This window comes from Myotis brandtii, unplaced genomic scaffold (genome assembly GCF_000412655.1).
Source record: "Myotis brandtii unplaced genomic scaffold, ASM41265v1 scaffold397, whole genome shotgun sequence".
Classification (NCBI taxonomy): Eukaryota; Metazoa; Chordata; class Mammalia; order Chiroptera; family Vespertilionidae; genus Myotis; species Myotis brandtii.
The window spans coordinates 286,089-299,512 of NW_005365229.1; the positions used below are offsets into that span (position 1 = coordinate 286,089).

The window sequence follows — 13,424 nt, forward strand, 5'->3', positions numbered from 1 at the left end:
TGTCAGCATTTTGGAAAACCCTAACTTAACTCTGGTGCCGTGTCACATATAGAAATTTTTTGATATTTGCAACCATAGTAAAACAAAGACTTATATTTTTGATATTTATTTTATATATTTAAATGCCATTTAACAAAGAAAAATCAACCAAAAAAATGAGTTCACATGTCACCTCTGACACACGTGTCAAAGGTTCGCCATCACTGTCATAGGTAGTGGACTCAAGAGTGGATTGATGGCAGTCTGGCCCTCAAAGACCACCCAGTTTATTCCCCCATGAATTATTCAGGGTGTCAGCGAAGCCAATATAAAACATGCTTCCCAGCCTCTCCTGCAGTTAGGAGTGGCCATGTGACCAGATCTGAGTCAGAGTGTTAGAGAGAGAAGTGTTGTGGGAGTTCTGGGAAGGCCACTAAAGATAAAGAGAGGGACACTGTGTGCTTCCCTCCTTTTTCCTCTCTACTGCGTTGAATTGGGATGTGATGGCTATTTTGGAGCATGAGGCATCCTCGATGCAGGAGTGGTGGAAGGAAGGATCCTAAGGTCCTGATAACTGTGTGTGTGTGTGTGTGTGTGTGTGTGTGTGAATCCATATTTACATGTGGTAGTACAGTGTAGTAGTTAAGAGCAGGGCTCTGGGTCTGAATCCTGACTTTATCCCTTAATGGGCTGTGTGATCTTGGACAACTTACTTAACCCACCTGTGCCCAATTCCTCATTAGTAAAATGGTAGAGAAAAATAACACCCACTTGGTTAGATTGTTGTAAGGACTAAAAGTACATGAAGGGTGCTTAGAACTGGGTCAGGCACAGAGTGAATGCTCAGTTCACAGCAGTTACTAACACAGAAAATTTAGAACACTGACAGTGGACTGATAGGCAGCCAGCCCAGCGGAGAGAGCAGGGGTGATCATAATCACTGGCGAATTAAATCAGTAAGAATCGGGCCTTAGAAAGCTTCTGTGGCACAGTAAGTGTCCACTCCGTTCCTGGTTTGTGAGAAAGGAGCAGCCCTGAGAAAGCAATGCCGCCTCCCTCCCCTGCCCTGGAAGGAAGAGGTGGTGGTGGGGTGGGGATGGGGGGAGGGCGAGTGGTGGTGGTGGGGGTGTGTGTGCAGGCACTCACAGCATTGGGCCTGAGCTCCTCCCTGTGGAAGAAGCCCCCGGTCATCATCTTCTTGCTGAAGGTCATCACGTCTGCAGGGTCATCCAAGCCCCAGTGCTCGTGGGCCCAGAACTTGCCGGTGCAGCCCCCTCCTGTCTGGACCTCATCCACCAAAGAAGCACAGCCATGCTGGAGAGAGAGGAGGGGGAAATAAACACCCCCCAAATCGATCAACCTCCGACCCCCTCATCCAGCCAGAGAGGCCTTGCTTTCTGAACTGCAAGCCACGGTCAAGTTCTTGGAAAAACTAAACAACAGCTTAAGTGGGCAGTTCCAGCAGAGCTGTGTCTGCAGGGTTCCTGCCGCTGCCGAGCTGGAACCAACCAGAACATGGAATCCCCCTGAACCAAAGCGCGGCAGCATCGCACCTGGCTGCAGTCCCTGAGCAAGACGACCCTCTCAGGAGGAGACGTGGCCCAGCAGCAAGGCCAGCCCTGTTTCCCTAACAGCTGTCATCACCAGGACTGTGATTTACTTAGTGTTTGTGTTTAAATCGAGCCTTGGCATTTAACCTTCATCTGTGAACTTGCTGGTTGGATGTGCCGTTTGTCCATCCAGGGCATTAACATAAACACGGTATTCACACAAAGTCTGTTCATGTCGCCTCTGTTGAATGTGGGCCACACTGGGCTGAAGGGTGAGGTGGGGTCTCTAGGAAGAAAAGGGTGGAGGCTGCGGCCTTCCCTGGAATCTGTTGATGAGAAAGCCTCTGACTAAGAGGGCAGGCTGGACGGACGCTGGCTTTGCAAAACGATTTCAGAGAAGAATTCCCTGACCTTTCCCTGCCCTCAGATTCTCTACGGTGAGGCCAACAGGCAGCCTCTGAACACCTGGAAGTTTACAAGGCCCCAAAGCTACCCTTTGCTCTGGGAAACCGGCTGGAAATGGCCTGTGGCCCCGTCCAACCTGGGCCCGTGCACTGACCTTCCTGGAGATGTCTCTCAGCTTCCGGAAGAAGTCGTCAGACGCGTGGTTGTCTCCACCTTCGGACTGGATGGGCTCCACGATGATCCCGGCCACCGTCCTCTTCTTTTTCCGATATTTCACGATCAGATCCTCCACCTGGATTCCACAGCGGGAAGTGACAGTGGCTCGTGGGGGCTCCTGACAGCACCCACAGATGGGCATGTGGGGGTCCCATGCCTCCCCCCTGGAAGTTATGTTGAAAATGTTTTTGTGTGCACTTCCGGTGAAGACGGCGATACCCACTCAGAGCCACACATGTGGAGGGGATGTGTCCCACTGAGGACTGGGCCAGCCCCTGTGGGATACAGACTGCTAACCTGGAGCAAATTATGTAACTTTCTGAAGCCTCACTTCCCGATCTGTGCAATGATGGACATGCCAGAATCTATTGTTGTTGCTGTTATATTATTATTATTGGTAGGAGAGCCCTTTCTCTGCAGAACCTGGGATGAAAATTTGTTTAAAAAGCTGAGGCCCGGCCGGCGTGGCTCAGCAATTGAGTGTTGACCCAGGAACCAAGAGGTTACCAGTTCGATTCCCAGTCAGGGCACATGCCGGGTTGCGGGCTTGATCCTCAGTGGGAGGCATGCAGGAGGCAGCTGATCAATGATGTTTCTCTCTCATCAATGTTTCTATCTCTTCATCCCTCTCTCTTCCTCTCTTTCTAAAAATCAAGAAAAACATATTTAAAAGAAAAGCTGAGGCCAAACTCATCTACAGTGATAGAAATCCAAGCAGTGGTTGCACAGAGAGGGGTAGGGGTGGGAATTCTGGATCGACTCCTCAGACTGATCCAAAGACATTTCCCAGGTGATAAGATGCCCTTGATTGGAACAATGGTTACTTGAGTACATTTATTTGCCAAAATGTATTGATTTATTATTATTATTATTATTATTATTATTTTGTTGTTAATTCTCACCCGAGGATATATTTTTCCATTGACTTTTAGGGAGAGTGGAAGAGAGAGGGAAAGACAGAGAGAAACATCACTGTGAGAGAGACACATCAATTGGTTGCTTCCCACATGTCCCCTGACTGGGGCCCAGGCTGGGAGGATTTAGCCTGCAACCGAGGTACGCACCCTTTACTGGAATTGAACCTGGGACCCTTCAGTCCGCAGGCTGATACTCTATCCACTGAGCAAAACCGGCTAGGGTGAACTAGGTACTTAAATGAGTGCATTTTATGGTATGTAAATTATGTTAATAAAGTTGAAATTGATTTTTTAAAAAATCTGTTAACAGTGACGGGGTTGTACAGAAAGCCCCTGATTGTCTCTAAGTGGTTGTATTTCTTAAATTCTTGTTCTAATATGGGCATCACCTTATAGATAATAAAGAGTAGTGATTGTGGTACTTTATTCGTAACTTAATAACTACACATAACTAAAAAGCACTAACCCGTACACCTGGCTAGAATAACAAGGACAAGCTTTCTCTGAGGCAGCGCTAAGGAAAGCCTCCGCTTGGAGGACGTGACTTAGGCTGGGTCTCCACCAGTCCCCCGGGGAGCTCTGAGATGCTTCTCTCTGCTTTCAGAGAACCGTCTGCAAGTTGTCATCGGGGGGTTACTTTCTCATTTGTTCGGAGCTGGGGTTCCTACTACCCCGCACTCTCCAGTAAGATGGCCATGAGCCACTCGTGGCTGCTGGCACGAGCCATGCTAACTGGTCCAAACTGAGACGTGTCTGAGTGTAAAACACGCACAGGATTTCAAAGATTTAACACCAAGAAGAGAAAATCTCTCATCAATCATGTGTAAGTATTAGTTACATTTTGACATGATACTATTTTGGATGGATTGGGTTCCATAAAATGTTACTGAAATTAATCTCATCCATTTCTTTTTACTTTTACAAAATGTGATTATTAGAAAGTGGTAATGACCTCTGTGGCTTGCCTCACCTTCCTGTTGGACAGTGCCCGAACTCCATTATCTTGTCTCTTTTATTTTTTTTATTTTTTTAAATTTTTTAAAATATATTTTATTGATTTTTTGCACTTCGCTTCCCGCCTGTAGGCATTAACTAGTACTTGAAAAGAAAGATGTGCCTACGAGGCAAACCAGCCTCAGAGTAGCCTTATTTGAGCTCAAATCCCAACCTCAAGAGCGAAAGCCATTTCCCCCAGCAACAGCATCCTTCCAGTGTCTTACATGGAACCCCAATACGTGGGACAGATCAAAATGAGATCCTCTGGTTGAAGTGGAGGCAACAGGGGTACATGTCCTCAGGGGCCCCCTGCCCCCCGAGGCTCCCAAAGCAGCACCAGGATCCGGGAGAAGGCTGACAAACGCTAGACCAGAGGATCCTGGGCAGCCACCTTTCCTACGAGCTGCCCTTGTTCTGCCCATCAATTCACTTTCTCTAGTCTAGTCACTGACACTCGCCTCCAAAGACATGTGAGTGATGCTGAAGTTGGTACCAGGAGTGGGCTGATGGACGCTGGGTGGCAAAATCAACGTGCCATTACCTCCCTGATATGAAACACTGGGCCAGAAGGCCTCTCGGTCCCTATGTCCCTCCCAGGGAGATCCCTGCAGGCCCAGGTAAGCTCATTGTTCCTCTTTTCCAGGAGAGGTCGTGGGGTGTCGAGGGTACGAGGATGGGGTGTGGGAGGGTCTGGAAGGTCCCCTGTTACCTCTTCTAGGCAGCGGGCCTCTTCTTGCTGGTTCTCCTTCACAAACTCCTCCAGAGGGTACTTCAGCCGTGGGAACGGTGCGATGGGCCAGTCGAAGGAAGGGATGTCGATCTTGTGAATAGCTTTGGAATGTGTGGTCGCTAAGCAACCTGGCCCCCCCACAAAACAGGAGAGAGTGGTTGGTTTGGGGGAGCACAGTGAATGGTCAAAAAGGAGATGGGCATTTCAAGTCAAGACCTCAAATGCCCAGGAGGCCTGTTGCCTGCAGAACCCCAGTTCCCGTAACAGCCTGAAGCTGAAGTAGAACCCATGAACCGTGTGTGTGTGTTTGTGTGTGCGTGTGCATGTTTGTGCATGTGTATGTGTGTGCGTGCGTGTTGCTTTCTCATTCATCACAGATTAAGCACAGGCTTTGAAGGCAGAGAGACAAAGGTTCAAATCCTGGCTCTGCTGCTGGATGGCCTTGAATGTTTCTCTCCTTGCTGCACCTCGATTTCCCCCACCTGCAAAGTGGCCATAAAAATTCCCCCTCTGCAGAGCAGTGTGCGTCAGTGGGACAAGGTGGGAAAACGGCCCACGCGAGATCAAAGGCAGCTGTTGATATCATTGCCGCTATTATTACTCTAACTGCCACTCGGGATCCCAGGGGATCCTCCTTACCCATGGTCCTCCCGTGGAACGCGCCCATGAAGGAGAGGATGCTGTAGTCGGGGCAGCCAGGGGCCTAGAAACAAGAAGTAGCAGTCATCAGTCACGGTCGTGAGAAGTGGGGGGGCTCTGTGGTTGCTCCTGAGAGCGCGGGGGAGCACCAAAGTCTATCAGGAGAACTGGGTGACCCTCCTCAAGCCAAAGTCACAAACTGGACCCCCCACTTCTCTAGCCAGGGAACAGATGTTTTGCCCACATGCAAAGAATTTTAATCAAGAGATTTCACATATATATCTGAACTGTCTTCTCTTAAGTTCTGCACCATTTGGGCCCATTTTGTAGCCCAAGTCTAACATCTGGGCGAGCGCACTGCTCCAGGGCCCACTGCCCGCCTTTCTCCTTTACATCACCTGCCACTACCTGCCGGGCTGCTTGGGGCTTCTGAGTTTTCAACCCCTGTCTGCAGGTTCTTCCAGCTTCTACAGGCTCTCTCCCCGCTCCAGCCTGCTCTGGCTTCCACAGCAACCAGGTGGGCCAGGTGCGGACAGGTGCCTCCTACATGAGGCTGAGTGGGGCACCTCACAGGGAATGCATGCCAGAGCGAGAGGCTGGGCAGGGAGGACCCCCGCCTTTCCATCTCCCCAGGGCGGCTGCCCCTGTGTTCAGGAGGGACACCTGACCTCCCAGTCCCCTCCCCGCCCCCAGTGGATGGCACAGCTGCATTTTCCTGACCCTCCACCTGGCCAGGAATCACACCTGTTTCTAGCTGACTCAGGTAGAACTACTGAGGATGCTGCAGAGGCAACCATGGGGACCCCTAGCCTCTGGGAATTTGATACAGCATGTTCTTTGGCTGGCTGACGTCCACCAGGTACCTGAGACCCCAGGAAAAAGCTCTAAGACTTCCTCCTACAAACTACAGTATACTGTCTTGTCATTTCCCTTTGGTAAGGAAACATTTTTCTTGTTCCTTTGTATAAATATAATATATACACATCTTCACACATTTTTTGGCTGCAGATTAAACAGGAGGAATAAGATGCAAAAATATTGGTGGACTAGGATGCCCACAGATATCAAATGAGAAAGAGACAGGCCACAATCCACTTCTTTAAAAAAAATGGCCAGGAGAGTTCTAGCTGATTTGGCTCAGTGGATAGAGCATTGGCTTGTGGACTGAAGAGACCTGGGTTTGATTCCGGTAAAGGGCACATCTCGATCCCCAGTGTGGTACGTGCAGGAGGCAGCCAATCAATGATTCTCTCTCATCATTAATGTTTCTATCTCTCTCTTCCTCACTGAAATCAATAAAAATATATTTTTAAAAATGGCCAGGAGAAAAAAGAAAAAGCTTAAGTTTACATAGGTTTGTATGAATATGGAGAATGGTATGGATCTATTGCTAGCAAGAGGCGGGATTAGGAATAAAAAATTAAGAAGGCACAAAAGAAAAAAACGGAAGTAAACAATCTCACTAGCCACAGGCATCTCATTATAAACATGTTAGCAGGATTCCTTGTAGTAATTTCCTGTATATTTATTTAGTGTCCATACAATTTATATTCCACTGTTTTCACTAAATTATAGCACGGGTGTTTCCAAGCAAAGAGAAGCCCTCTCTAACGATTTTTGCTGCAGGATATTGTAGATGTACGCGGTGCATAACTGAGTTCAGTGGCCCTTGATTCTTTTTTAATCAGCAGACATTTCTGCCTAAATCATAATGGGACCCCATAAGTGGAAGGGGGAAGGACAGGCGTGCTCTGATTGAGGATGGCTGTGAGCTTGGACCTTCTTACTTGGTTTTCCTGTGGTCCCCACCACCACTGTGCCCAACAGTGGCCTCCTTGGTGCCTTTGGAAACCCCTACACTTAACCCCTTTCCCCCATTGCTGGGCGTATAGGGGCTTCCAGTCTTTTTGGTTATCGTTACAACCAAAATACCACAAAATACCACGTGCGGGCGCGCACGTACAGTGCGATAGAAACTTCGTGGTCCATGCGCAAAAGTCGGTATTTTGTGGAAGAGCCACACTCAAGGGGCCAAAGAGCCGCATGTGGCTCGCGAGCCACAGTTTGCCGACCACTGCCCTAGAGAATGCATAAAGCCTCCTCAGATGGGTTAAGCTCTGGCAGTTGTCCTGGGAAACTATCGTTCTGGGTCAGGGAGAGCTCCTTTCCCCTCGATACTAAGGAAATGGACTAGGGAGGCACAATCCTTGGGGACCCCTTGTTATGGACTGGATGTTTATCCCCCAAACTCATATGTCGAAGCCCTAACCTCAATGTGATGGTATTTGAACACGGGACCTTGGGGAGGTATTAGGGTTGGATGAGGTCATGAGGGGGCCCCAATGATGGGATTAGTGTCTTTATAAAATGAGGCACAAGAGAGCTTGCTAATTCTCTCCCTGACATGGGGGGACACATGCAAGCCAGGAAGAGAGCCTGCCCTGGGGAACCAAATCTGCTGGCACCTTGATCTTGGACTTCAACCCTGTAGCTGTGAGCTCGCTGACTCTCTCCCTGACATGGGGGGACACAGTAAGCAGGCAGCTGCCTGCAAGCCAGGAAGAGAGCCTGCCCTGGGGAACCAAGTCTGCTGGCACCTTGATCTTGGACTTCAACCCTGTAGCTGTGAGCGCATTTGTCATGGAAGCCTGTCTATGGCATTTGTCATGGCAGCCTGTGCTGACTGAGGACAAGGTCCACTGACTAGCGTCCCCCTGTGGGGGCTGTGGCGGCTCCCTCCTGGAGGAGGAGGAGCCCCTCCACTTACCTGGTTGACCATGCACGTCTCCAGCTCCTCTTTGGAGAAACCCGTTCGACCCCTTTCCTTATTCTGATGAAACACAACAGAACGAAATCTCAGAGATGTTCTGGGGAGGAGGGGCTTCCACTTCCACTCGCCCACAGTTAGCCAGACAACCCGAGTGCTCGCTCAAGAGCTGATCTATGTGTTGACTGAGGAATAGAGTGGGAACTTAAACTTTTGAACCCTGCAGTCCCTCGCCAATACCTGGATGTACATCAGTGTGTTTGTTGTGCATCATCGCCTGGACGTACATCAAACCTTCGGAATGACCTCAAGAAGAAAACGTTACATTGTCTAGACTGCCAGACATCTGACAGTTACGACCCTGGACCAACCCAGGGGCTGGAATGCAGAACTGATTCTTCTCAAGGAGGTACTTTGTCCTATAAAGCTCCCAGACTTCTTTCTTCCTGGGAGCACTCAGTATGACCTAGTAGTGTTTCTGGTTTGCAAACCTTATGACCCTTGGATGAATGTTTGTTATTTTATTTCCAGTCAAAGCCCCAGACTCTGAGTATGTGCAATATGATCATTGCCCTTATGTACTGAAGCCTGAGACTGTTAACTGTCCTTGTGGTGAAATAAATAGATGAACACACAAGGTGCATCACTCTTCCACTAGCAACTAAGATCTGCTGAGATAAGTCATTCCAGGTAAAACCGTGTAACTACATTAGGTAAGGTTGGTGCCAAAGCTTTGGCTCTCTGCGCCATTCCCCACCGGCATGTTTGGAAAGCCCGGCCAGGCAGGGGCCTCCTCTCCTCTGGATTTAGAGTGTGGTCATTGATGTCCAGTACTCTGGCCAGTTGGGATGAACAGCAGGACTAGGAGTGAGTGTGCAGCTGGGTGCTGGGGAGCCTGTGTGTGTGTGTGTGTGTGTGTGTGTGTGTGTCTGTCTTTGGGCCGCAGACCTTACCCGGTACCACATGAAGATGGTCTTGAAGGCGTTTTCATTGGAGCAGGAGCCGCAGGCCATGGTAATGAGCTGGGACATCCCTTTGGGAGCCACCTGCAGGCAGAGAAACAGCTGTGGGCTCAGCTCCTTCTCCACTCCCCCTCCCCCAGCTGGAGCCGTGGGAAGCACAGAGAGGCTGGGACGCAACCAGGGATTATCCTGGAAGCCATGGGCCTGGGAGACTGGACTCCGGCTCTTCCAGGGGGTGGGGAAGCCCAGGCTGGAGGGCAGAGAGGAAAAAAGGGTGAAGAGAAGCCTAGTCTATCCTCCTGATGCAACTGCCACCCCCTTTCTCACATTTTGCAGGTGAGAAGTTGAGGTTCGGAATGATTTTAATTGTTGTAACAACTGACACCAAAACATCGAGGAGGGTTGCATAACATGCAAAGCTCCTGTCTCGGGACAAACATTAATTTTTCCCGAGTTCCCTTTTTTTCTGCACACAAGGTATCCCCTCTTTCCTTCCAAAGGAAAAGTAAAAATAATCTTTGTGAAAGAAACAGCACAAAGACTGACATAGAAACACCCCATCCTGATTGCAAGGCTCCCAATTCTTTCCTTCCCCTGGTACCGCCTCCGGGAGCTCAGAGCTGCCTGTGCAGCGGGAGGACCTGGGCCCGGGTGGGGTGGGTCCCCGCAGCGGAGGCTGTCCCCATGGACTCACCACTCACCGAGAGCAAGGACTCCTGCAGCTTCTCCACAAAGTTCTCCGGAGGCAGGATTCCCAGGGCAGGTCTGTTGATGAACGTGCTCTGCAAAAAGGCCCAAAGACAGACTGTGATGCTCAGACCTGACCCAGCTCCCTGCTCACAGGAATGGGGTCCAGAGGCTGATGGCGGTGTGTCGGTGCTGGAATGATGGATTCCCCGCACTTTTATTTATTTGTTGTTTATTATTTGTAAATATATATTTTTTATTATTGATTTCAGAGAGGAAGGGAGAGGGAGAGACAGAAACATCAACGACGAGAGAGGATCATTGATTGGCTGCCTCCTGCAGACCCCACACTGGGGATCAAGCCCGCAACCCGGGAATGTGTCCTGAGATCAGGAATTGAACCGTGACCTCCTGGCTCATAGGTCAATGCTCAACCACTGAGCCTCGCCGGCTGGACTCCCTTCACTTTTAGAGAAATCCACTAGGGTTGCTCTGGGTTTTAAAAAGAAGTGTCAATTTCTTGGTTGTGATATAGCACTATAATTACACAAGATGCTGCCTGTGGGGGGAACGGGGCAAGGGGTACATGGGACTTATTTGTACCATTTTTTTTGCAATTTCCTATGAATTTATAATTAAAAAATCCATCAAAATGGCTAAAAATTAAGAAATGGAAAATAACAAGTACTGACAAGGAAGTGGAGCACCTAGAACGCTCATTCACCGCTGGTGGGAAGGTAACGTGGTGCGGCCACTTTGGGAGGCAGTCTGACCTTTTCTTATCACGTTAAATACATACGCACCCAGCAGGGCCACACCTAGGAGTTTGCCTAAGTCAGCAGTTCTCAACCTGTGGGTCTCGACCCCTTTGGGGGTCGAACGACCCTTTCACAGGGGTCGCCTAAGACCATCGGAAAACACATATATAATTACATATTGTTTTTGTGCTTAATCACTATGCTTTAATTATGTTCAATTTGTAACAATGAAATTGGGGGTCACCACAACATGAGGAACTGTATTAAAGGGTCGCGGCATTAGGAAGGTTGAGAACCACTGGCCTAAGTGAAGTGAAAGTCTGTGTCCACACAAAGACCTGAATAAGCATGAATGTTTATAGCGGCTTTTGTTTGTATCTGCCCAAATCGGGAAACAACACCAATGGGGAAAAGATACGTAAACTGTGGTCCACGAACACTGTGGACTACTGCTCAGCAATAAAGAGGAACAGTGGACTGACGCACGCAAGGGCCAGAAGAACACGGAAGAATCTCAAAGCCTCAGGGCTGAGTGACAGGAGCTGGACCCAAAGGGTCACACACAGCAGGGCTCCATGTATACGACATTCTGGAAAAGGAGGAGCGACAGGGACAGAGACGGGCTCGTGGGTGGGACTGACTACAAACGGGCTCAGGAGAATGTTTGGGGGATGAATTGTACCACGTCTGGATTCTTAAAAAGTCTGGTGAAACCACATAACATCAAATTTACCATATTGACCATTTCTAAGTGTACAGTTCAGCAGTGTTAAGTAAATTCACAGTGTTGCGTGGCCATCACCACCATCCATCTCCAGACTGGTTTTATCTTGCGAAACTGAAACTCTGTATCTGTATGACACTAAGTCCCCATCCCCCCTCTCCCAGCCCTTGGCAACCACTGTTCTTCTTCTGTCTATGAATTTGGCAACTCTAGGGACCTCATGTAAGTGGAATCATACAGTATTCGCCCTTTTGTGATGGGCTTGTGTCATTTAGCATAATGTCCTCCAGGTTCATTCATGTTGTAGCATGTGATAGAATTTCCTTCCTTTTTAAGGCTGCATAATATTCCATTGTGTGGACAGACCACACTCTGTGTACTCATTCATCCGTCAGTGGGCACTGGGCTGCTGTCACTCTTTGGGTCTTACAAATAGTGCTGCTATAAACACGGCGTGCAAATTGTCTGGATTAAAAAAAAAATCCTCACCCGAGGATATGTTTTTATTGATTTTAGAGAGGAAGGGAGAAAGAGAGAGAGAGAGAAACATCAATGAGAGAAACAATAAGTTGCCTCTGGTACTTGCCCCAGCCAGGGATCAAACCTACAAGCTAAGTAGATGCCCTGACTGGGAATTGAACCCGCAACCTTTTGGGGTATGGGACAATGCTCCAACCAACTGAGCCACCCAGCCAGGGCTAAATGTGTCTGGATTTTGACAGTGACTGTATGACTATGCCTTTGACAAAACACATATGACTATACACTACAAAGAATGGATTTGGCTGCACAAGGGTTAGATTGTAATTAAATAAACATGGAACAAAGACACAGGGCAGCGGCAGCTCTAGAGCTTCTAAATGAGCTTAGGAGAGCAATCTTGTGAGGGAGCTGGCTAAACAAACAGGATGGGCTGGGTATGAGAAAGGCAGTGTTAGAAAATGACCTAGCCTCTCTTTGTTGACTCCTCTCCCCCCTAATTTTGATAGATGTGGGCCGAGAGAAGTATTTCTCTCTGCAAGGAAATCAACAGCGCAAGCCTGATGCTAAACAGACTCGCCTTTGATAGTGGGGAGAGGAGGAGGCAGGGCAGTTACTAAGAGCTTGTTTGTCCGAGGGTGGGTCGGCCCAGCCCTGGGACTGCAGAACAGGGACGCAGGCCAAGGTGACCAGAGCCTCCACATTTCAAAAGGAAAGGGAAACGCAGATTTTAGTGGGAAGTCGCCCCACGTTAAAATGCTGGCCGACATTTTCTTAAAACAATCACTGGCCAAGGGACAGTCCCACACTCATGCGGCCTCACGCTTAAACAAGAGCAGCCCCGCCTGGCTGGCTCCAGACACGCGCGTGGTTGCTGGTGTCCACGCGCCAGCGTTAGAGACACACACCGGGCCAGCGCTCCCAAACCTCCCCACCAGCCTGGCCTCAAATGCTTTCCTAAAGCGGAGAGAAAGATAATGCCCAGTTCTGGCAGGGCACCGGTCAGGGCAGAAGTTTCAGCCCCAAGAGGCGTTAGTGTGCGTTGAGAGCCTTACGCTATTTTATACTCTGACCCGGCCTCCTCCTTTCCAGGCCTCCTCTGAACATACAATTTCAAACATGGACGAAGGATACCCATTATTTGCTACTAATTATTCGTGTAGCGTTATTTATAACAACACAAAGGAGAGACTTTCTAAATGCCAACAGGAGGTTATGTGAGCTAAGCCACTTTAATTTGGGGTGATGTTCCGTGGCCAGTAAAACGGTGTTTAAAAGGTGACAGTTTTACATCAGGGTTCACTCTTGGTCTCGTACATTTTATGGGTTGTGACAAATGCATAAGGACATGTGTCCACCATTGTAGAAGAGACCCGGGTGGAAATGCAGACGGAATAAGGGCAGAACCATCCCCTTCGAGGCCCAGCCAGTCCCCTGGCAGGACTGGGCACAGTCTGGGTGGGGTCTGCACGTGGGTAGACAGTGAGACCCCCAGGAATCGGGGTTGGGTTGTAAAAAGGGATGGTACTGAGTGCAATGTGGCATCCTGGATTGGACCCCGGAACAAGAGCAGGCAGTAGTGGGAGAACTGGGGAAATTGGAAGGAAGTCTGTC

The 13,424-nt window shown here is 49.2% G+C and overlaps 1 protein-coding gene across 1 annotated transcript in view; it reads right to left on the reverse strand.

The window, feature by feature from the left end:
- The window catches only part of ABAT (4-aminobutyrate aminotransferase), an 80,889-nt gene that overhangs the window by 28,466 nt on the left and 38,999 nt on the right, over positions 1-13,424 (reverse strand). The window contains exons 6-11 of the mRNA XM_005872999.2: positions 9,863-9,943; positions 9,153-9,245; positions 8,200-8,262; positions 5,433-5,496; positions 4,773-4,921; positions 2,089-2,226 (exon numbers count right to left, since the gene is read on the reverse strand). Of these exons, the coding sequence (XP_005873061.1) occupies positions 2,089-2,226; positions 4,773-4,921; positions 5,433-5,496; positions 8,200-8,262; positions 9,153-9,245; positions 9,863-9,943 (588 nt within the window). The remainder of the gene's footprint in view (positions 1-2,088; positions 2,227-4,772; positions 4,922-5,432; positions 5,497-8,199; positions 8,263-9,152; positions 9,246-9,862; positions 9,944-13,424) is intronic.